Below are 23,881 nucleotides of genomic sequence, written 5' to 3'. Positions count from 1 at the left end.
GCTGGAACACCCTCAGCGAGTAACCGGTCTTCTGGTGTACGTACTCCACCACTTCAGCAGCCGTGGCGGTGTAGTGCAGGCGCGACACATATAGCGCCTTACTCGGTGTAGCAACCCGCAAGCCAGAGTTAGCCGGTTCGGCGGTACCACACTGAGTCTTACGAGGCGCCGTGCGCGCCTTCTTCTTTCTTGATACCAGTGTGAAATCCTCATCATATTATGGAACTGTGGTGCTGTCTACTGGTGATTTATGTCTAATATCTAAGAAGTTTGAGAGCCCTAACCTAGATGGCGTAGGCAAGTAGGAATTATATTGGATAATACCTATTTATCTATTCCCTGTTAAGATAGGTCTTAACACCAACACTGTTTTTTAACAGTCCTTTATTTTATAAACGAATTACCAACACCGAAATAGCTAACAGTTTTGTTCCTATCGCGGGCCAAGCGGCGTATCCATATTACACATTTCGACTTGATGTCCCACGGTGTGGCATAGAAATCCCCGATCACTGAAAATGATATATATCACTGTAAGAATCGCTCACATTTAGCAATTTTTTAAGAATATAATGTCGAGAGAGAACTTTAAAACTGTTTTTCGCGCAGTAGCGACGGTCATCCATCGGTCATCCATCTTAAGCTTAACTACTAATTTTAAAAGATTTTTTGAGTCATTTTCGTGCATGCGATTTTTTTTTATGATGAAGGGTCGTTGGATTTTGCCGAATCCTACGCCGAATCCTACGCCGAGTCAGACGACGCTACGGAGCCACGCTGTTACGTCATCGCCCAAATCCAATGTTTAATTTGTATGTCATTTTTGTGTCTATTGTTTTCTTTGTGGAGACAAAATGTATTTTTAATTTGTAGTTTCACAGTGCCTTGGTTTTACTGTAATGCTGTGTTATTTATTTGATCAATAAAATAAAATAAAATAAGTGTGCTTAAAAACTTGTCTGTTTTGTGAACATGGACGAAGTGTGAACTTATAAAGATCTATATTTACAAGAAGAGCAGTGTACTGGTTATATATTGTTCACGTAACCAGAACCCACTGTGCTGAAGGGACTTCTAAACGGGCCATATGTTCACTGCAATATGTGGCCGGTAACTATTAGTGTCCCTCTCTAACATGTGAGTAAGAGGACACCAATAGTTGCCGGCCACATATTGCAGTGAACATATGGCCCGTTTAGAAGCCCCATTAGCACAGTGCGTTCTGGTAACGTGAACAATATAAAACCTACACCGCACAAATAGTTCAGTTACATATACTAAATACCTTGTTATAACAACAGGACAGAAACGTATATGTTACTGTATTATTTAGTAACCATTAACAGACCGGCTAGTTGGGTTTACTAAAAGTCTTAATACCCACTACTATACGCTTCATAGAATTAACAAATTTAATTTAACCAGAATGGTCTGGTTATGTTTACAAAGTGTCCTGTCGTCACATATACAACAAGACAAGATTCTGGTTACCAGTACCAGGTTTTTTTTTCAGTGTAGATGCTCAATACTGAGCCCGTCGTGCCCCGGTGATTTGCCTCTCCTTATATCTTTTACCGCCCTCTGTACCTCACTTTCAGCAAAACGCATCGCCGGCACGACAGGCTCAGCCTTGGGTATATTATAAGACTTGCCGAGCGGGGACACAACTTTAAAATGTTCCTTAAATACGTTGGCTATGTCGGCAGGCACAGAGTGACCCCCCACGCTCACTGGTACGCTCGGCCTTGTATTCAACCGACTGGTTTCCTTCCAAAAATGTACAAAATCCTTGGCTGAATAGTGCGACTTGCGAGGCAATTATGTCCATTTTCACTTGCTGCTGGTTATTTTGGCACCACTTCAGCTTAGCCTTGAACACTCTTCTAGTCTCACACATCATCTCATGTATGGGACCATTAGACGGTTTGCCAAATGCCACCCATTCACGAAACCAAAGCCTCGCTTCCCTGTGAGCTTCCCCAACATACTTGTTCCATCCCGTAATGTAACTTTGTTTTTTCTTACTCTTAACATCATAACTCGCCAGAGACGCTTCGGTTAACACATGTACGATATCCCGATACAATTGATCTAAATAGGCCCTGTGACTTACTTCTCGACAGTGTGAGTACATGCATTTACTAACTGCCGGCGGACAATGTATGTTCGCCAGTTTCATATCACATATACTCTGGTAATGATCAATTTGCGTTGCGTCTCTTTCACCCCATTTTATTTTATTTACAAAATTATTAATACCTAAGTCAGAAACAATTTTAGTTCTAATATTATCTAGATTACATCTTATTATTAGCGGCAGGTGGTCAGACCAAAACACATCATATAGTACCTGAATATTAGTTATTGCCCGCCAAGCCGAATCGGTCACTAGACAATAGTCTAGCCATCTCTTACAGTTCGCATGTGCTTCACTAACGAAAGTGTATGTATCCGATGAGACGCCTAGCACTTCTATATCGGCACACCGCCACCTTTGCTCAGTACAAAAGTTCAGGAGCTCCGTGAAAAACAGTTCACCCGGGTGCGCATTGTAATCACCTAAGACGTAAACGCATTCCACTTCGACACTGTCTATGATCGCGTATGCTTCACCCAGGCACTCTGTAAACTCCGCCAGATTCTCCGCCGAGTTCGTAGGCATGTATACCGAGAAGAGTAGGAAGTTACGGTTCTGCATGCTTACTTTCACAGCTGTTAGCCGTACACTATTACACGGTATGACAGAAACAGATTGGAAAACATCTTTCCTCCAGAGTATGGCCACTCCTCCATGCGACCTTCCCCGTAGCAACCCTAGCGAGGAGTCAACCACCGATTTTCCAGTATACCCAAAATTGTTATATATCAATTTTTTTAACAAGCACGTACGTCTGCGAGCGATATTCCAAATTTTATATTAAAGGAAAAAATGGAAAAATTTACGCTTCCGGCAGGACTTGAACCCGCATCCTCCACAATCCGTGTGTTGCTCTTAACCAATTGAGCTACGGAAGCCTACCAGGACATCGCAAAACTTTCCATTCCTTTCCTTATGTAAACACGCCTTTGGGGTGGCGTATAGCGACATCTACCGCAAGACAATTACATCTTTTAACGGCACCGGAGTCTCAAGTTGCATTGAGAATTCACCAGTAACAATGTGCTAACCCATACTAAATCAATTTTTTTAACAAGCAGATACGTCTGCGAGCGATATTCCAAATTTTATATTAAAGGAAAAAATGGAAAAATTTACGCCACCCCAAAGGCGTGTTTAACTGTTTACATAAGGAAAGGAATGGAAAGATTTGCGATGTCCTGGTAGGCTTCCGTAGCTCAATTGGTTAGGAGCAACACACGGATTGTGGAGGATGCGGGTTCAAGTCCTGCCGGAAGCGTAAATTTTTCCATTTTTTCCTTTATTATAAAATTTGTTATATATCGTCCCTAGCAGCGGGATGTCATGTTCTAGCAGCCAAAGTTCTTGTAACGCGATGATGTCACAGGTCTTACATAATTGCCTTACACACTCAATTGATCGTCCCAGAGACTTACAGTTAAAACTAGCAAAAGTATATGCGGATTCTATGTTTGTATTCGACACTTTAAGTTTATGTTTTCTCTGTCAATGTTTACATCCTCTACAGATGCATGTTTATCCACATTATTAACAAAAAGCGGCACTTAAATGTCAGCGGCTTTGAACCTCTCTTGAATACTTATAATTACAGTACCCTGTTTTCCAACAAAAAGATTTATCCATTTCGTTTTCCTTTGCTCCTGCCAAACACCCTCATTATCATCATCATATCGATGCTTATTATTTTTCCATTCACCGGGCGCTCTCAATATATCTGCAAAAGTCGCAGTGTCACGCGCAGCGCGCGATGCATAAACAGGTTGCTCAAGTTCATTGACCTGTCCTGAGCCGGCTTGCGTAGACGCAATCTCTCCGGCCGTTTGCGCTATGCATCATGGTATAATAATATACTCCGCCTGGTACTCCATTCCCGTCTTTTCTAGGTCACCTAACTGACACGGGCTTACGTCATCATGCGACAGCGCTATATGATAATATGCGATAGCGCTATATATAGCGGCCATGTTGTTGTGACGTAGCCCCGTGTCACTCTGGTAATGGAAGACCATGTTTTATTAGACTATGCTATGCATGTGTGCGCCTCACGCACCTCGGTTCCGACCGCTTCCGAAATCCCGGTGCTTCGATTACGGGCGTCACTACCGCCTTCGTTACACGTGTACGTCTTGAGCGAGATATCCTTATTAAATTCGCTCGCGGGTGACAAGGACCGACTATGTGACATCTGATTGTTCGCTTCTTCTGTCGCTATGCACTTCGGGGTCACTGGCCGCGCATTGCTATCAGCCTCTGGGTGCGTATTATTTAGTGCAGGCGATGACGTATGCGCCGTTGTTTCCATGCGCTCCGATGTACATGACTGCGTTGATATGTTTATTAGACCCATCGGTCCGCTTTCATATTTGTCAAGTAAATATGCACCTCTCTTTGTATTTACATTTTGATAGTTATTCACTAATGACGCTAATGAAGCTGCTCAAGGTCATTTTTTAGGACATTAAATTGATCGGTGTTAATGTAAGACTCCTTAACAGTTTTTAGATCCTGTTGTAGCACTAGGATGTCCTTTAGTAGCCGCGTACAGTCCACATGATCAAATGTTACCGGTGGTAATCGATGTAGATCCTTAGCAACAAAGATTGGCCGCTCCTCTGCCCTCGTCTCTTTAAAAATTGCAATTATATCTGCCAATTTTTTTTGTTTTACTTTCAATCAATCTTTGGGTAATATGGCTCCATCGATATTGTCGATGATTTCGCCAACGTCAAAGTGGATCCCACGTGGGATCGAATTAATATTATTTGTAATAAATAAACTTCAGCCAGTATACGGTTGATAAAATTATGGCCTCTGGGGCTCTAGCCAGCCACGGTTAGAGGTAGAAATACCAAATGCTCGTAGAGCACGACGTTGTTCGGTAGTTGGGTTTTGAGGCTCTTGTAAGGCGATAGCTGGACTTTACAAGGACCCGCGTGGGCTACCCGGCGTTGAACGCGTTTCATGATTAATTTTTCATTATCTGCACACTTCCACATTAATTTACTGCATAATACGCTATCAATATTACACTTTAAACAACATTAATGAGCAAAAACAAAGAAATGAATCACGAGGTGATGTTATGGCGATCGACGAATAACCTTGTTTTACTTTATCTTTACGCCTTATTACGTTACGTTTCGCCGTTGAGATTGAATCATATAGCAGCTGTTTTACTCCACTTATTTCTTGATCCGAGAAAGCACTTTCACATATTTGAATTAAACTGTTTTCATTCATAATCCCTGATTAATTTTGCACAAACGCTAACACTTCGTTTATTACAATATTGCAACTAATGCATTTCACTGTATTCGGGGTCATTGTCCTCCACCGTGTCAGTAGCGCATATCTGTGCACACGTCCGAGCGCAAGGTCGCGCGTCAGCTGACTGACGAATTATGAAATAGTACATTACATGGTCTAATAAAACATGGTCTTCTATTCCCAGAGTGACACGGGCCTACGTCACTGTGACGTCCAGGCTCCGTTGTGTACTGGGTGATCAAATGAAACAACTGTTATCACTTGTGCACTCCGCCAGCCACCCACTCGCCATGACACTTCTCCACGGAGTGAAGCTAGCGGGTAGTTGCGTCGTACTGTTTATTGTGTAATCGTCACATCTCTCCCTTTTTATAACGATTTAATTATTTTACTTTATATATTTATCATGCAACAATAGTTCAGTTTATCGTATTATCTTATACTCGCTAGGTTAATTTATTTTTCCAATCTAGGTATACTACCACCGGTTCGGAAAGGTTAACCTCAGACCCGAGAAGAACCGGCGTAAGAAACTCGGCGAGGTGTGGATGTATTCATTTTACAACAGTGAAATAATAAATATGTATGTGTTAATACTAACTATTATGACTCCGGGATCAGAAGTATGGAAATGTCAATTTAAAACCACTGAATACCACAATAAAGTTTATTTTTAGAGTTTCACAAATTGTTAACACTGAAGGTCAATTATATCAATAACTGTTACAGTAATTTACGTATGCGCTTACGCTTTTGGGAACTACCGGGCAGGTCGCAAGGCGGGGGACAACTGGCGAGGCCCGCGCCTCGCGGCTTGCATCTCGAATGCGTCGTCAGCATTTCTAACTACATATATGTGTCCCTACAGTAGCCCCCCCCCCAATTTTTGGGTTAAACAAAAATTCACTCTGTATGAATATCTTGGTATTGGATCACTGTCGATGTCGGACTTTAAACTTGTAACTTGCAACCGTCTGCTGACGTTGCGTCTCACGGGTCGACCGGGCGGCAATACCAAGAATTCATACCGGTTGCTACACTGTTGATAAGTAAAATAATAATATGGTTACAATCAAACTGAATGAAATATTTATCTTCTGGAAATTAACATTTGTTTACCTAATTAAATTTACACATACAATTTTGACAAAAATTCGAAAGTTGTAGTTCTCCTTAACTAACACATTTTACACACAAGGGTATTTCACTTGCACAAGGAAAATCTTATGTTTGTAACACTTTTATCACACCGTAGTTGGTTGGACTGCTTGGGGTGGTAGGGTCTGAACCCGAACCACCGGAGTTGCCAAACTCGCTGCACCCATTTCCTTCCGTAACCAACGTCTTGTTTTCTTAACACAAAGTCGACGAATTGCAAAAAGGAGACTTATGGCTATCAAGCCAGCTACCACGATTAATATAACTGACAGGGTATTCAATCGCGTCTCTACCTGAGTAACGTTTGACACCACTTGGGCCTGAGCGATAACTTCGTTATTAGCAGGTTTACTTTGAGCATAGCCCATCTTGAAAATAATGATTGAAATAGGTTAATGTCTATGAAGAAATGAAATCGAATTAATACTACGACTTTTTATATTCCCGAAAAATCGTTAAATTGCAAATTAATTGACATAATTTTTCCTTGTGCAATGACTTACTAAACAAAAATATACCTAGGCATGTTGTTACACGTGCGCTTAAAATGACCTGATTGCATTTACGCAACATCGTTAAATCAACAATACAATTATTAGAAACAATTCACAAAATAAGTAAATTAAACATGAACATAACATTTGTTGCTAAGACATCTGTTATATTCATCTAAGCCTAACTAGTTGTAGTTACACGACCAGTATAACTTGACCTACGGGTATTCTACATCAAAACGAATAGGTCTACGAACGACTCGGCCACTTCTCGTCGTTCGAGGGATGGGCTGTACGTCCGTACTTTTAGGGTTCAAATTAGTCTGTCCGTCGGTAATGTCAGTAGAGTCGGTAGTCGGCTGATCCGACTCTATGTCACTAGCGTCATTCAATATGTACGCCGGTTTAAGACGATCTATGGAGATATTAACCACACGATCTGGAAGTTTAATTTTATAGACTTTGTCGAAACGCTTGAGAACTTTGAATGGACCGTCATACGGGGATTTTAAAGGACGTCTAACTGTGTCGTCTCGGACAAAAACTTGAGTACATGTTTTCAAATCGGGATGAACAAAAAATGATCTACGACTGCTGTGTGATTTTAAAGCGGGTTTAAACTTACCTATAGTTTTGCGAATCCGGTCGACGAGAGTATCGTCGTCACCTGTCTCTGTACCAGTACTATCATAAAAATCACCTGGTAAACGAAGCTTTCTCCCGAACGTCATCTCGGCGGCACTAACGCTATTGTCGCTTCTCAGCGCTGCACGAAGACCTAACATGACTGATGGTAACTGATCTATCCATGAGTTATCAACCAAACTAGCTTTTAATGACGTTTTTAATGATTTATTGAACTTTTCGACCATGCCATTACTCTGAGCGTGGTACGGTGTAGACCTTAGCTTTTTGACTCCTAGAATCTTAAGCAAGTTACTGAATAAACTACTTTCGAATTGTCTCCCTTGATCGCTGGTCAATTTTACTGGACACCCATAACGCGTTATCCAGCCATCATAAATGACTTTAGCTACGCTCTCTGCAGTAATATCTTTAAGAGGGAAAGCCTCCGGCCAACGTGTTTTCCTGTCTACAACTGTAACACAATACCTATATCCATCAGCTGTAGTGGGTAAAGGTCCTATAATATCCACATTGACATGCTCGAATCTCTCGACGGATGGGTACTCATTAAACTCTGACAAAGTGTGTCTAGTTACCTTAGCTCGTTGACATTGCAGACAGCATTTTGCCCATAGTCCTACATCACGATTCATTTCTGGCCAGAAAAATCTACTAGCAATCTTTTTTCTGGTAGTGCGGATCCCTGGATGACTTAAACCATGCACTGAATCAAAGGCTATCTTTCTAAAAGCGCTAGGCAAATAAGGTCTAAAATTGCTAGTCGAAGTTTCGCAATAAATTGCCTTATTGCTTGTAGGCAAAAATACCTTTCTGAAATGCGATCTGTTGTTTTCGCTCGATGTTTCATTGGAAATATACTCGTCATGTTCTTGCGCGTCAGCAACTGCACCGTAGTCGAGAATCGTGGGACAGGAAACGGTTTCTATTCTCGATAAACAATCTGCAGGAATATTGTTCTTACCTTCTACGTATCGTATGTCGGTTGTGAATTCGCTGATAAATAACAACTGCCTGGTTCTACGAGGCGTTTCTTTGTTGTTATCTACATTTTTGAATGCGTAGATAAGAGGTTTGTGGTCTGTAAAAATGATTAAGGGTTGTCCTTCGAACATTTTCCTAAAATATCGGACTCCAAGATAAATACCTAAAAGTTCTCTGTCATAAGTGCTGTACTTTTGTTGAGCAGTGGTCAATTTCTTTGAGAAATAGCCTAAGGGTTTCCACGTACCTTTTACCTGTACCTGAAGAACTGCGCCAACCGCATAATCAGAAGCGTCTGACATGAGTGCCATGGGAGCATCGACGTGAGGATGAGACAAAGTAGCCGCGTTTTTTAAGCTTTGCTTACATTTCTCAAAAGCCTCCGTTGACTCTGCAGTCCACTGGATTTTTGTTTTGTCCCTTTTCTTGCTATTGTGCAGGTACTTATTAAGCTCTGCCTGGTAAGATGCTGCGTTCGGTAAGTGAGCACGATAGAAATTTACCATACCTAGGAAACGGCGTAAGTCTTGAATGGTCTCGGGTTTCGGGTAGTTCGTAATTGCTTGCACTTTCTCTGGTAACGGCCGAATGCCCTCTGTTGACACCTCGAAACCTAGAAAATCCAGCTTCGACTTACCAAAACAGCATTTTGACACATTGATGGTGATTCCAAACTGGCTCAGCCTCTCGAAAACGGCTTGCAAATGTCGCTCATGCTCCTGTTCTGTCTCGCTAGCTATGAGAACATCATCAATGTACACAAATATAAAGTCAAAATTTGGAAAAACTGTGGTATTCATGAACCTCTGGAAAGTCTGGGCTGCGTTTTTCAATCCAAAACTCATTTTCGGAAATTCAAATAAGCCAAAAGGGGTAATAATGGCGGTTTTTTCAATGTCCTCTTCAGCCACGGGAATAAAATGATAAGCCCTATTAATGTCTAACGTTGAAAATATTTTTTTGTTGTTCATAATGTATGTAAAATCCTGAATTCGCGGAATTGGATATCTGTCTGCCTTAGTAACTGCATTTAACCGTCTATAATCTCCGCATGGGCGAAGTTCGCCGTTCTTTTTTGGAACGACATGCAGCGGACTTGCCCAGGGACTTTTGGAAGGCCTACAGATGCCCATTTCTTGCATTATTCTAAATTCCTCTTTAACTTTTTTGTAACGATCTGGGGGAAGTGGTCTAGCTCTAGCAAATATCGGAGGTCCTTTGGTTTCAATATGATGCCTAACGTTGTGACTAGGTGGTTCTCTAAAATTTACAGGTTTCGTAATATCCGGATATTTACTTAGCAAGTCATGAAAAGGGTGATTTTCGTCAATAACTCTGATCGATGGATTAAAACAATGTTCAATAGCTCCAATTACACTCAAACAAGTTAAACTGTCTATTAATTTTTTGGATCTCAAATCTACAAGAAGGCCATAATGAACTAAAAAATCTGCACCTATAATTGGCTGTCTGACATCGGCAATAATAAATGTCCATTTATATGCTCTTCTTAAACCAAGGTTGAGTTCTAGAGTCTTTAAACCGTATGTTTTGATTTCGGAACCGTTTGCAGCGTATAATTTGCACACACTTTCACCAATTGCATATTTGTTTCTCACTGGTAAGACACTAACGTCGGCACCTGTGTCCACTAAGAAACGAAAACCACTGTTGGAGTCTGTCACGGATAGGCGGTGTGACGGTGGAGTTGTACAAGCTTCCGCCACCTCTTGTACTCCTACTCGTTTCCCGCAGGTTGACCTCTGGACCAGGCGCACGGTGGAACGCAACGCTGCGCCTTCTCTCGGTATCTAAAATGGTATGAACAAAGCCAGTCTGGGCTATCAGGCGTTCTTCTGGTGCTGCTCCTTCCGCGCGATCCATAACGTTGTCGCATGCCACTCCTGGAAGCAGATCTCCCCCTCTGCCGGAACCGGCCACGGCCCGACCGTTTCGAGTGCTCTTCCAACCCGCAAATCCTGCCTTCGAGTCTCTCTAAGGCAGCTAGGACAGCTGCCATCTCCGGGGACTGCGTCACTCCGCCCCGCGAAGTCGACGCCTGCACCTCTGCTACGTGTGGAGTCGGCCTAACCGCCTCCAGCACTTTGTCCGCAATTGCAGCCAGGCTATCCAAGTTCTGGCTGTCGGCGACGGCGACTGCTGCTCGTGCTGCCTGAGGTAGATGATTCTGCCACAATATGCATAGCGTTTGATCAGGCACTTTACCCCTAGCAAGGTCTCGCATTTTCCTGAGTAAGTGCGACGGCTTCTGCTCACCCAGCTCCATATCACTGAGGAGATTCTGCAGTTGCGCCTTAGCAGAATCTTCATAAATCGCCAAAAGCTTTTCTTTGAGGGCTTCATACTTGCCAGTAACTGGTGGCTGTAGCAGAAGGTCGGTAATCTGCCCTATCGCACTTTTTGTGAGTTTCCCTAAAACTAGGTCATACCTCGCCTGATCCTTGAGATGCTGAGGGTTTAGTATAGCTTCAACTTGTATAAACCAGTGTCTAGGTTGATCAGCCCAAAACTCCGGTAACCTGGACGCCACTGTGACCGCTGCCAGGTCCAGCTGCGCGTCGGTCCTCTCGCTCGACGCTGCAGGCGGCGCGCCCGCCGGCGGCTGCTGCAACGGCTGCTGTGGCTGCTGCTCAGCGACGCCGGGTGCTCCGCCAGCACCGCTTGCCATTTTCGTAATGGCTTTGTTTCCCTGCCCCGGCTAGTTCCCGCAAAGTGAGTTGCCCCCGATACGCAGTTAAAAACAAATTCGATTTGATACACAGTCTTTAAAATTGTCTTTCACTTTTCACTGCACTGTAAGTTTATATTTATAGTCTTTGTGCGCCCCGTTGTCGGGGTCACCAATTTGTATGATGTTAATACTAACTATTATGACTCCGGGATCAGAAGTATGGAAATGTCAATTTAAAACCACTGAATACCACAATAAAGTTTATTTTTAGAGTTTCACAAATTGTTAACACTGAAGGTCAATTATATCAATAACTGTTACAGTAATTTACGTATGCGCTTACGCTTTTGGGAACTACCGGGCAGGTCGCAAGGCGGGGGACAACTGGCGAGGCCCGCGCCTCGCGGCTTGCATCTCGAATGCGTCGTCAGCATTTCTAACTACATATATGTGTCCCTACAAATATTTTCCAACACTAGCAAGCCTTTAAATCTGTAAAACTATTATTTTACTTTTACAATTTCTTCTTAGGTGTCAGTCCCTCTCCTTCTCCTATTTGCAGTTTTGAGTTTTTTATTCAATTGCTTATAACTCAAAGATTTACTTTAAACGCCTTAATTACTACATTTTCCTTTTGATGCTTACACATTTCCAGGTATTTCCATTAGCATACAATATAATATTGTAAGCTTGCCAAGCGTCTTGGACATTAGTTACTTATTGGCAATAACTGATTGACTCAGTTTTACTTGTCTTGTATGATGTTAATATATATAATGCAATTTAAAATACTTGTAGATAATCCAAGGTCAAATAAAGTAGGAATGTTACATTCGTTGTAGAGGTACCACGTCAAGTATGATTTTACTTGTGAATAGGTTAAGCGAACAATCTGATGAGTTGGTAGTTGGAGGGTCGAATGGAGATCAAGTGAAACGAGACATTACCGAAGATGTGTTATATTTTCGGTATCCAAGTATAAAGAGAGCAAGTAAATCTAAACATAACATATTTATAGGCTATTATTGCTTACATGCTATTTATACAATTACGTGCGTCGCATATTTATGTTGCAGACAGTAACGTATAGTTACTGTTAATATGTTAACTTAGGCATATAGTACACCTCCCTGGAAAGTTACTCTTCACCCCCACAAAGGAAGAAAAAAAAATGTGACACACGCAGTTGCATTTACATTTTTTTTTTAATTATAATATAATATAATAGTTGCTAGTTATTACTTAGTTTCAAAATACATCTTAGTGTTATTTTTATGAGTTATATAAACCTGATTATTTTTTAATATCTTAACATTTGGTGACATATCTTCTATGAGCTTGTAAGGTCCATTATAAATAGAGTCTAATTTATCGCCTACTTGGTTTTTTAAAAGTATTAAGTCTCCTGGTTTATATTGTACAGAATTCATTTTCTTATCATACATTAATTTTCTATTGACTTTACTAGACATTAAATTATTTCTAGCTTCTGACTGAGCTCTTTGTAACCTATACTTAAATTCTTTAGGATAACTATCATAATTATAGAGAGGGTCGACAGAAGAAATTAAATTATTCGGTAAACGACAGTGTTTGCCGAAAACTAATTCGAATGGCGTATATTGCGTCTCGGTATGTACGGTGGTATTATACGAAAAACACCAATAGCTTAACCAGGTACTCCAGTCTGTGCGGTTATTACTACATTGTATCCTAAGGTAAGCTCCTAGGTTCTTGTGCGTGTTCTCGAGTGCTCCTATAGTTTCGTGGTGATAAGCAGTCGAGTGTAGCTTATTTATACCTAATAATCTACAAATATCGCTAAAAACACTGGACATAAATTCGGTACCTTGATCCGTTATAACGTCGCTTGGTACGCCATATCTTAAAATAAAATTATTTACAAATGCTTTACTTACAGACTCAGTGTCTTTCCTCTCTAAAGGATATGCTTCGACGAACTTAGTCAGTTCACACTGAATTGTTAATACGTACTTATAGTTAAAATTGTCTATTTCTAAAGGTCCTAGAATGTCTAAAGAAACTCTTTCGAAGGATGAACTTGGCGTTGTAGTTATCACCATTGGCTCCTTAGTGTATTTATTAGTGTGTTTGTTGTGTTGACAATGTGCACATTTCTTTACGTATTCGTATACATCGTGGCTCATTCTTGGCCAGAAGTAATGACGTTTAATATTATTGAGCATTCTATTAACCCCCGCGTGGCCACTGGTGGGTAATAGATGGAAATCGTTTAAAATAACTCTTATTTCCTCTTTATCGTATACTTTCGTGACACCTTTCGTTACTAGGATCCTAGGAATATCACATTTGTAGCTAGCTAAAAATTCGTTTATTTCTTGCGCATTTTGTTTATTTTTAGGGTTCCGTACCTCAAAAGGAAAAAACGGAACCGTTATAGGATCACTCGTGCGTCTGTCTGTCTGTCTGTCTGTCTGTCTGTCTGTCCGTCTGTCACAGCCGATTTTCTCCGGAACTACTGGACCAATCAAGTTGAAATTTGGTACACATATGTAAGTTTGTGACCCAAATACGGACATGTAACGTAAACAAATGAATTTTAAACATGGGGGCCACTTTTGGGGGGTAAATGAAAAAATGAAAAAAATTAATTTTTCAAACTATATCATGTTACATATCAAATGAAAGAGCTTAATGTAAGGATCTCAAATATATTTTTTTTATAATTTTCGAATAAACAGTTTAGAAGTTATTCAAGAAAATAGGCAAAAAATGACCATTCCCCCCCCCCTTATCTCCGAAACTACTAAGTCTTAAATTTAAAAAAAAATACATAAAATAGGTCTATACCTATAGATGACAGGAAAACCTATTAGAAATGTACAGTCAAGCGTGAGTCGGACTTAATTACAGTTTTTGATCCGACCCCTACGGATTTTTTAAAGAGATTTCACTCACGTTTCACATAAAAAATACATTGTTAACAGTGCCGGATTACTTAGAGTAGTAGTTTTCTTAGAGTAATTGGTGATTATTTTCTGATAAGATAATCATTTTAAATATTTAACGGTCTTACCTACTTACGAGTAATTGTAAGGTCAAATTAAAAATAATGTTTAAAAAAATATGTTAAATTGAGAGCTAGCTCAAAGTTTTTTGTACTCGTCGACTTTAATGGTTGAATTAATAAAGACTTTGTAACCAATAAGCAAAACAAGCACGTGCTTACGGCACCACGTTCAGGGGGGGGCACCAAAATGCCAGGTTGAAAAAGGTGAAGAAATTTTAAAATTAGGGACAGACACATCGTTTTTACCACACGATTTTTTTAGCTGTCCAAAAGCTAATTTGCAAAAATAATGGCGCGTAATTCTTTGGGAAACAATCGGTAGCAGTAGAAGAGTCGTGATTACATGCATAGATTCGATTTCAACCCACTCTTTTGCGGTTCGGCGTTAGGTCTTATGCGAGGCCTTCTGCCTTACGGCAAAGTTGATCTTCTGCCTTAATTACACTTGGGCGTGGATCCAAATCCAACCTTTCCTCTTTCGCACCTGGGCCTACTGCCTTTCTCACACTTCGCCAATTCAATTCCAAGCTCTCTGCTTTCTTGCATATTTTATGCATGAAAACAACCTCGCTGAGACCCTTAAATATCGAGCCCTATGCGAAGCTAGGCCGATAGAAAACTGTCGCATCCCTTCTCTGTATGAAATCCTGGATTCGCGCCTGGTTGGGACTATAACTAAAATTGCGTTTTATATCGAAAAATTTTCGCGCTCGCTTCGCTCGCGTTTTCAATAACTTTATAAGGTATGATAAAGGTGACATTCGGGTGGCGACTGCAGCAACATTACTCTGTTGCAACGTTACTGCTGCAGTACTGTCAACTTCCGTGATAAAATGATGTGACTGATTTCCATAAGTACTAAAAGTAAAAATGTACAACTGTCTATCATATTGCGTTTTTATATCGAAAAATTTCCGCGCTCGCTTCGCTCGCGTTTCTATTACTTTCTAAGCTATGATAAAGGTGACATTCGGGTGGCGACTGCAACAGCATTAGGTACTCTGTTGCAACATTACTGCTGCGGCACTGTCAATTTTCGTGATAAAATGATGTGACTGATTTCCATTCTCAGCTGTAATGCGGCAATGAACTTCTCTCAATTTACCAAAAAATCAATGTAATCTTGATGAAGGGGGCACCTAGAAATGCTTAGGGCATCAAAATATCTTAATCCGGCACTGATTGTTAAAAATTGTGTAATATACGGAACCTTTGGAACGCGAGTCCGACTCGCACTTGGCCGGTTTTTTATTATTATAACTTCATTTATGCGTTGCTTCTTGCAAAATTCTTCTAATTCCCTCGCTAATACGCCTACGGTAGATAACGATCGGGATGTTAGATATATGCATGATTCGCTTGGTACGTACTCAAAATTTCCTTTACTACTCATTATTTTATTTTGACATGTCTTACTTAATTTGTAATCGGAACTTAATATGAGTTCAATACAATTTTTTGGTGCTTTGATGATTTCCACAACTCTAGGTTGATCAAGCCTATCGTTTGCGGGTACATCTGTCGCTAAGTCACCTTGATCGCAAGTTTGTTGCGCGCGCAGTTTCCGTGTTTGAGCTCTGGTCATGACTGATACAACGTGTGTTCTAATATTTTTTAAATCTTCACTATTCATCGGTAAACGACTCAATGCGTCTGCAGCTGCATTGTTTCGCCCCGGAATGTACTCAATATCAAAATTGAATTCTTCTAAATACAACCTAAATTTGGTTAATCTACTCGAGGGATCAGTCATTCCAAAAAGATAAATCAATGGTTTATGGTCGGTGACAATTTTAAACCTTTTCCCAAAGAGATAGGGTCTAAAATGTCTTGTCGACCAAACTATGGCAAGTAATTCCAAATCTATGATTGGGTATCGCGTCTCGGCTGGCTTAAGATTTCGACTTGCGTACGCGACTACTTTTCCGTTGGAATTTGATAGTACTGCACCTAATCCTATTTTTGATGCATCTGTATGTAACGTAAAAATGTTATTTTCTGAGAAATCTGGATAGTCTAAAACTTGTGGACTCGTAAGAATATTTTTTAATTTTAAAAATGCTGCTTCACACTCTGTAAACCAGTTAAAAACTGCGTTTTTCTTGGAAAGCTGGTTTAAGGGATAAGCTATGTTCGCGAAATTTGGAATAAACCGTCTATAGTAATTGGCAAATGCTACGAATCTTTTGACCTCGTCTGTATTCGTTGGTCTTGGGTATTTGGTTAATGCATCTACTTTCGCTGGGTCGGGCTCTACTCCCTTTGAAGTTATTTTGTGCCCTAAATACATTATCTCTTTACGTAAAAATTCGCATTTTAATGGATTTAGTTTAAGATTCGCGCTCCTCAAACGTTCTAAAACTTGAGTGAGGTTATGGTTATGTGACATTATGGATTTACCTATGACAATGCAATCGTCTAAGTATATGAAACATTGTTTGTAATTTAATCCGGACATGGCTATGGTCATAAGTCTTGAGAAAACACTACCGCTTGTTCGGAGTCCCATGGGACATCTCTTCATTGAATACATCTTATCGGTAGTAAACGCGGTGTATTTCCGGGATTCCTTGTCTAAAGCTAGTTGGTAATAACCTTGGGAAAGATCGAGCTTTGAAAAATATATGCTACCTGCTAGGGAATCTAATATTTCTGTTATGTTGGGCAATGGGAATTTATCATCCTGTATTCTATTATTTAGTTGCCTGTAGTCGACAACCAATCTCCATTTCTTTTCTCCTAACTTATCACTCTTTTTAGGAACAAGCAAAACTGGGCTGGACCACTCGGAAGTAGTCTCTTCTATTATGTCGTTATCTAGCATATCTTGGATCTGCGTTTGAAGTTCTTTGCGTAAGGCATGTGGTATCCTGTAAGGTTTTACGTATACTGGGCTTGCATTTTCTTTTAAGTTAATTTTGTGCTCCAGCAAGTTTGTTGTGGTAAGCTTGTCGCCTGGCAGATGAAAAAATCTGCGTATTTTGCACAAATTTGTTCTATACTTAATTGTTCCTCTTTGTTTAAATAAGTGTGTAAATTTAAAAGATCTAATAAGGTTTTTACTCTATTGACGCTAATTTTCCCTGTGTCAAAATTGCAAATATCAAAATTACATAATCGGTTTACCTTCAACTTTGATAAATCTAAAGTAACTGGCTTATCAGTCGTATTCAATATCCGTACGGGTATTTGACCTTTGTCTGGTCTTGAAATGACACCTGCTACAAAAACGCCTGCTTGCATTTCCTGGGCTAGTACTACACAGTCGTCTACCAGTTGTGACGTAATGTGAGTCATAACTTCGCATCGCGGAGGTATATTATGGACATACGTATTATTTAAATGTACTTGCATAGGTATCGAAACGGACTGACCTCGGTCCTCCAAAATTAATGCATTGCGTTTATAACTTATATCTGCATCGTAACGTTTGAAAAATTCTTCTCCTAAAATTGCTTGGGCTGCGCATTGCATATTCTTAAAAACATTAAACTTTTCTTCGCAAATGAAACCGTTAAAGTCTAAGTCTAAATATATATATCCTTCTGAAGTTAAATCTCCGCATACTCCCTTAATAGTAATGCTATGTCCTTGTATTTGTCTGAAAAGATCGGGTTTGTTTTGTAAATATTCGTACCTAATAGCACACAGGCCTGCTCCGCTGTCGGCCAAGAGTTTTAATTTATATGTGTTACCTATACTACAAGTTACTGTGCTATAATTATCTTTATTATAACTAAATATTGCGCTATTCATATTAGTCACGAAAAAACTGCCTGTTAGGTTTTACATTATCGTGTGACGGTTGCATGTGCTGCGCACGCGTATTCGGGCGAGTGGGCGCGCGCGCAGGTCGGTGGACTGTAGCTGCACGGTCAGCGAAATTGTCCGGTCGTTTAACTCTATTTGTCGAGACGTGTTGCGAAATACCTGTGTTACGGTTATTATGGAAATAATACCGTGTCCCGAATGTATTTTTATTTCCTGTGTTAAAATCTCTGCCCTTATTCCTATTGTAACGCGCAGAGTGGGCATTCCGGTTCCCGTAATTATTACGAGAATGTCCCCGTCCATAATGTAGGACTTGATCCTGTTGTGGTGATGAGCTGTGCTCGTCAATGGCCGTCCTGATTGCTTCGGGCAATGACGTAAATTGTCTAGATGATATTATTGTGCTTAATTTTGGGTCTGCTAGACCGTCTGCAAACCTTTTAATGGCTGATTTCTCGTTCAGCGGACGAAGTATATCGTACCTGCTATCGTTACCGTCGGCCTGAGATATGGTCAGGTTGACGAAAAGATCCTCGATCTCGGCTCCGAATGCCTCTATAGTTCTCCTACCTTGCCTAGCTCTGTATAGTTGAGCCTGAATCGATTCGGACGATTTTTTAGGTAGTAAAAATGTGCGCATATCCGTGACAAGTAATTCTACGCTACTATATGACGTCTTTAATCTGAGCTTAGCGCTAGATGAAAGTCTTGTTTTTAGGACGAAGTCTATTAAAACCTGTTGAGTTTCGCTATTAATAATGGAACTGTACATTAGAATACCGTCTATTAATTGTTTAGTGGTATCCTCCTGCCCCGTCATGACGGGCAACAAGGCGATGGCCGTCTTGACATCAAAACTGGGCTTAGCCATTTTTCCGTCTGTTTGAGATTCTGTATCAAAATAATTTAATGCTATCTTTATCCTACTGTAAGTGTCGGCAATATCGTTTATATGCTTATTAGCTAACTCTAATTCTGAAATTTTATATTTTTCCGTTTGCTTCTGTAACTGAGACACAATATCCGCCGCGCGATTATATAATTCGTTTGATTCGTCTAGTTTCTTTCTACCTATTTCTTTCCGTCGCCTCTCTGGACCTAACTTTACAATATCTTCTCTTAATTTATTTAACCTTTCACGAATGGACACTAACTCAGATAGCATAATAAATTTGCGGCTACGGTTAATAACATACAACGGCTAAAATTAGGATACCTAACATTTCCTATATATCGCGACGAAACAATTAAAACATAATGATAAAGTTATATGTAACTTACATTAGTAGCGGGCAATGTACCCCCGTAAGTAGGTTATGTCGACGCTGCATTCCGCGCTGGCTGGGCGGTCGCGTGACGCTGCTGGCGAGCTGGCACCTCCATGTGGCACTCGCTGACGCTGCATGTGGCTGCCTCTGCTCCGACGACGATGACGGGCCGGGCTAACCCTGGACTCCCTCGAGCATGGGCCGGGATAACCCTGGACACCTCTTGATATGGGCCGGGATAACCCTGGACACCTCTTGAATTGCGAGCCGGGATAACCCTGGACAACGCTCTTCTTTCTTCTTTCTTAGTTTTTCCTTAATTTGAGTTTTTTCCCTTGGTCATCTTTTTCTTTCTTCTCTTTCGTTTTCAAAATGTGTGGGAGGGTTCTGTTTAATAGGAAGCTTCTTTCTTGAAAATGCGCAGGAAGTTTCTTTCTTGAAAAATAGGTTCTTCAACTTGAATCTTCATTAGGCTGATCTTCTTGTCTTGACTTCTATCCTCATTTTGCTATGCGATGCGCTGTGGTGGACTTCGCTTTCCTGGTATTCTTCTGGTATGGGTCGCCATCTGATGAGTTGGTAGTTGGAGGGTCGAATGGAGATCAAGTGAAACGAGACATTACCGAAGATGTGTTATATTCTCGGTATCCAAGTATAAAGAGAGCAAGTAAATCTAAACATAACATATTTATAGGCTATTATTGCTTACATGCTATTTATACAATTACGTGCGTCGCATATTTATGTTGCAGACAGTAACGTATAGTTACTGTTAATATGGTAACTTAGGCATATAGTACAACAATAATCTATATAAATAGATTTATATATTATTAATTTGTTAGGTACCTACTAAGATTTACCTGCCTATTTGACCATTATTATTATTAATTGCATTGCATACATATCTAATTTCGTTCTTTAATTATAATACTTGAATAATATAATCTTGACATCAATTAATCCAAATATTTAGGTATTTCAAACATTTTATTGCTCAAAAAGTAACACAGCAAATATAATATCGAATGTAATATTATTCTAGCAACTTACTTATGCGAAGAATCATAATTACAATTTATGTTATGAAAATAACGTAACACCTTACTAATTGAAAGCTGATTTTTCAATTGAATTGTGACCAGTAAGTATTGTGTTATTATTTCCACAATAATTACTGTCAGACTATCACATAAATATTATTATTTGTACTTATACACTTTTTCTTCGGTTTATTTCAATTACTTGCAACATATTTTATAAACCTGAAACATAGGTATACACCTTGTATGTCTGCTTCCTATCCTGCCGTTGGTAAGTATGTCATTTAACTTCAATAAACATCTTCCAACGAACCAATGGAATTACATTATTCTAACCATGATCCCATGAAATACTGAGTACACCAGAGTACAGTTCGAATGTTTAGGTACTTTACCATTTTATCGTTACGTTTAACGTTTCTAAATGATAAGACCTAGGCTTTTGGTCTTTTGAGTCTTAGTGCTCAATTAGTACAATAAATGTGTACTCTTGGGTAGATCAATAAAGTGGTTCAAGCTACAACTTTAATCTACTAGTTTTACTTAATTAGTTAGCCTCAACAAATTAAACATCAGGCAAACTGTCATTGAGAGCGATCAAAATCACGGTTAATTCGAATACTTATTGTTTTTATTTTATAATGTGTAGGTACCTACACACAGTATTTAGTTATTTGTTTCTGTTTTGATTTAATGTATTGGTTCTGAGACAATGTATAATTTCTAATGTATGTATTGTCTCAACCGCATACCTAAGAGTTTTGGCATCCTTAATTATTGTAAGTTTATGCATGTGACTGAAATAAGGAAATATATTTTCCGGTAAAGTGCCTTTTTAATTACACTTAATTATAATTAGTCATCACATCACACACATCACTCATCTTCATCTGAGTAGGTGTACCTACTACCTAGGTAGTTAAAAAGGGACTTCGTCATCTACACTGTTAACCGACAAAAGTCGTATGTCTATTTACAAGACATTAGGTTAACTGCTGGTCACTAGAGTTTTTTCTGTTAGTACCTTAGTCATGGTTGCCTTGGGTATAGTTTCGTAGTTTAGTTAAGTAAGCAGTGCTTCCTCATCGTGTAAGGCTCCCCGCATCGCCACTTCAGTTTTTACAGCATTGACTTTAGGTACTACATGACATGATGTAGGCCCAGCGTCTATTTACGTACCTGTTGTACTTGGGTTTGTAATTGAGCTTTGCCCTGATTATTATTCTATAGAATCATGTATTCCGGCTCTAAAATAGATTGGAATTGGGATTTATTATATGAAATCTGGGTCATATACGATTTTGAAGAATTGTATATCCTCATCTATTTATAGGTTTTATTTGGGCAGTTTAGGCATGCCTCTGTGTTCCACAATTTACACGGCTACTTACGCAGAATGCATTATTACTCTTATCCTGGTCACCTGCTTGTTTCTCTTAAACTATAATTTAACCTGTCTTCTAACTGTTCCAACAGGATTGCTACAACAATCTTTAACCGGAATACCGTCTAAGTCGTCGTATAATATATCCCAACAAAAACATAAATGTGAAATGAGAGCCAAGTTCAATATTAAGAATATGTGTTGTTGTTGACTCGCTGACAAAAGAATTGAGATCTATATTGGTGCCAAGTTCTGTGCTGTGTAGAAAATCCTGAAATTATAAAGGATTTGTCTTGGCTAGTTTTTACGTATAGGTTATTTATTATATTTGACTAGGTACGTTACTTTTCTAAAATTTGGTTTGTTGGTAAAACTAGCCAAGACAAATCCTTTATAATTTCAGGATTTTCTACACAGCACAGAACTTGGCACCAATATAGATCTCAATTCTTTTGTCAGCGAGTCAACAACAACACATATTCTTAATATTGAACTTGGCTCTCATTTCACATTTATGTTTTTGTTGGGATATCATTACTTTTTGTACAGAAATTACTATAGTAAGTATTCTATTCATCATGAAAGCAGTTTGCCTAAGCTGAAAAGGAGACCCTCGCTAACGCGCGGTCAGTTGTCAAAAAGTTTCAGTTTTCAGATTTTTTCTTTTGTATGCGCCTAATAATGTACCTTGATGCCAAATATCAAGTTTCTAAGTCATCTAGAAGTGGGTTAGGTTTTTGGTCTATAAGTATTAATTTTTTTTTCTATCTAAATATCAATAATTTCGAGTTTTCAGATTTTTCCCTTTATATACACCTAATAGTCTACCTTGATACCAAATATCAAGTTTCTAAGTCATCTAGAAGTGGGTTAGGTTTTTGGTCTATAAGTATTAATTTTTTTTTCCATCGAAATATCAATAATTTCCAATTTTCAGATTTTTTCCTTTATATACACCTAATAGTCTATCTTGATGCCAAATATCAAGTTTCTAAGTCATCTAGAAGTGGGTTAGGTTTTTGGTCTATAAGTATTAATTATTATTTTTTCCATCGAAATATCAATAATTTCCAGTTTTCAGATTTTTCCCTTTATACACACCTAACAGTCTACCTTGATGCCAAATATCAAGTTTCTAAGTCATCTAAAAGTGGGTTAGGTTTTTGGTCTATAAGTATTAATTATTATTTTTTCCATCGAAATATCAATAATTTCCAGTTTTCAGATTTTTCCCTTTACATACACCTAACAGTCTACCTTGATGCCAAATATCAAGTTACTAAGTCATCTAGAAGTGGGTTAGGTTTTTGGTCTATAAGTATTAATTATTTTTTTTCCATCGAAATATCAATAATTTCCTGTTTTCAGATTTTTTCCTTTATATACACCTAATAGTCTACCTTCATGCCAAATATCAAGTTTCTAAGTAATCTAGAAGTGGGTTAGGATTTTGGTCTATAAGTATTAATAATTTTTTTTCCATCGAAATATCAATAATTTCCAGTTTTCAGATTTTTCCCTCTATATACACCTAATAGTCTACCTTGATGCCAAATTTCAAGTTTCTAGGTCATCTGGAAGTGGGTTAGGTTTGTGATCTATATGTCAGTCAGTCACAAAAATGCCGGTTTTTACACGTTGATTTATCAATAACTGTATGAGCTATTTTTATGAAATTTTGTATTTTGGACAAGCTAAGGGGCTTGAATACATGTGCCAAATTTCATTTGTGTAGGTTAAGTAGGTTTCAAGTTGTGAAGGGGTCAAAAGTAGCTCGAAATGGTTCGTGTAATATTACACACGGTTGCTGCGTCGCCAGTTCCTTTTTCTTTGAACTTGGCTGGACACGCTACCGCGTGTCTAGATCCTGAAATTATAAAGGATTTGTCTTGGCTAGTTTTTACGTATAGGTTATTTATTATATTTGACTAGGTACGTTACTTTTCTAAAATTTGGTTTGTTGGTAAAACTAGCCAAGACAAA

The 23,881-nt window shown here is 39.3% G+C and overlaps 2 protein-coding genes and 1 non-coding gene across 3 annotated transcripts; all 3 read right to left on the bottom strand.

The window, feature by feature from the left end:
- Positions 1–2,942: 2,942 nt before the first annotated feature.
- Positions 2,943–3,015, bottom strand: Trnas-gga (transfer RNA serine (anticodon GGA)). Its single transcript has one exon. It is a non-coding gene; the product is annotated as a tRNA-Ser (tRNA).
- Positions 3,016–10,426: 7,411 nt separating this feature from the next.
- On the bottom strand, positions 10,427–11,377 carry LOC134805451 (uncharacterized). The gene has a single exon (XM_063778756.1). It carries the CDS (start codon positions 11,375–11,377, stop codon positions 10,427–10,429), a length of 951 nt encoding a protein of 316 aa, XP_063634826.1.
- A 5,121-nt stretch (positions 11,378–16,498) lies between these two features.
- LOC134805450 (uncharacterized) lies at positions 16,499–19,305 on the bottom strand. The gene is made up of 3 exons (XM_063778754.1): positions 18,489–19,305; positions 17,138–17,387; positions 16,499–16,505 (listed from the first exon to the last, which is right to left on the bottom strand). The coding sequence occupies exons 1-3, from the start codon at positions 19,072–19,074 to the stop codon at positions 16,499–16,501; spliced, it is 843 nt and encodes a 280-aa protein (XP_063634824.1). The 5' UTR covers positions 19,075–19,305.
- Positions 19,306–23,881: the final 4,576 nt, after the last annotated feature.

Source organism: Cydia splendana, unplaced genomic scaffold (genome assembly GCF_910591565.1).
Source record: "Cydia splendana unplaced genomic scaffold, ilCydSple1.2 scaffold_114_ctg1, whole genome shotgun sequence".
NCBI classification, from domain to species: Eukaryota; Metazoa; Arthropoda; class Insecta; order Lepidoptera; family Tortricidae; genus Cydia; species Cydia splendana.
The sequence above is the reverse complement of the archived record's forward strand: the minus strand, read 5'-3'. Positions and strand labels throughout refer to the sequence as shown.

Coding starts and splice junctions, on each gene's coding strand:
- LOC134805450 (XM_063778754.1), bottom strand. CDS start 19,074: ATGGCTAAGCCCAGTTTTGATGTCAAGACGGCCATCGCCTTGTTGCCC. Junction 17,388..18,488: donor TTATGGACGGGGACATTCTC/GTAATAATTACG, acceptor TTCATCTGCCAG/GCGACAAGCTTACCACAACA.
- LOC134805451 (XM_063778756.1), bottom strand. CDS start 11,377: ATGGCAAGCGGTGCTGGCGGAGCACCCGGCGTCGCTGAGCAGCAGCCA.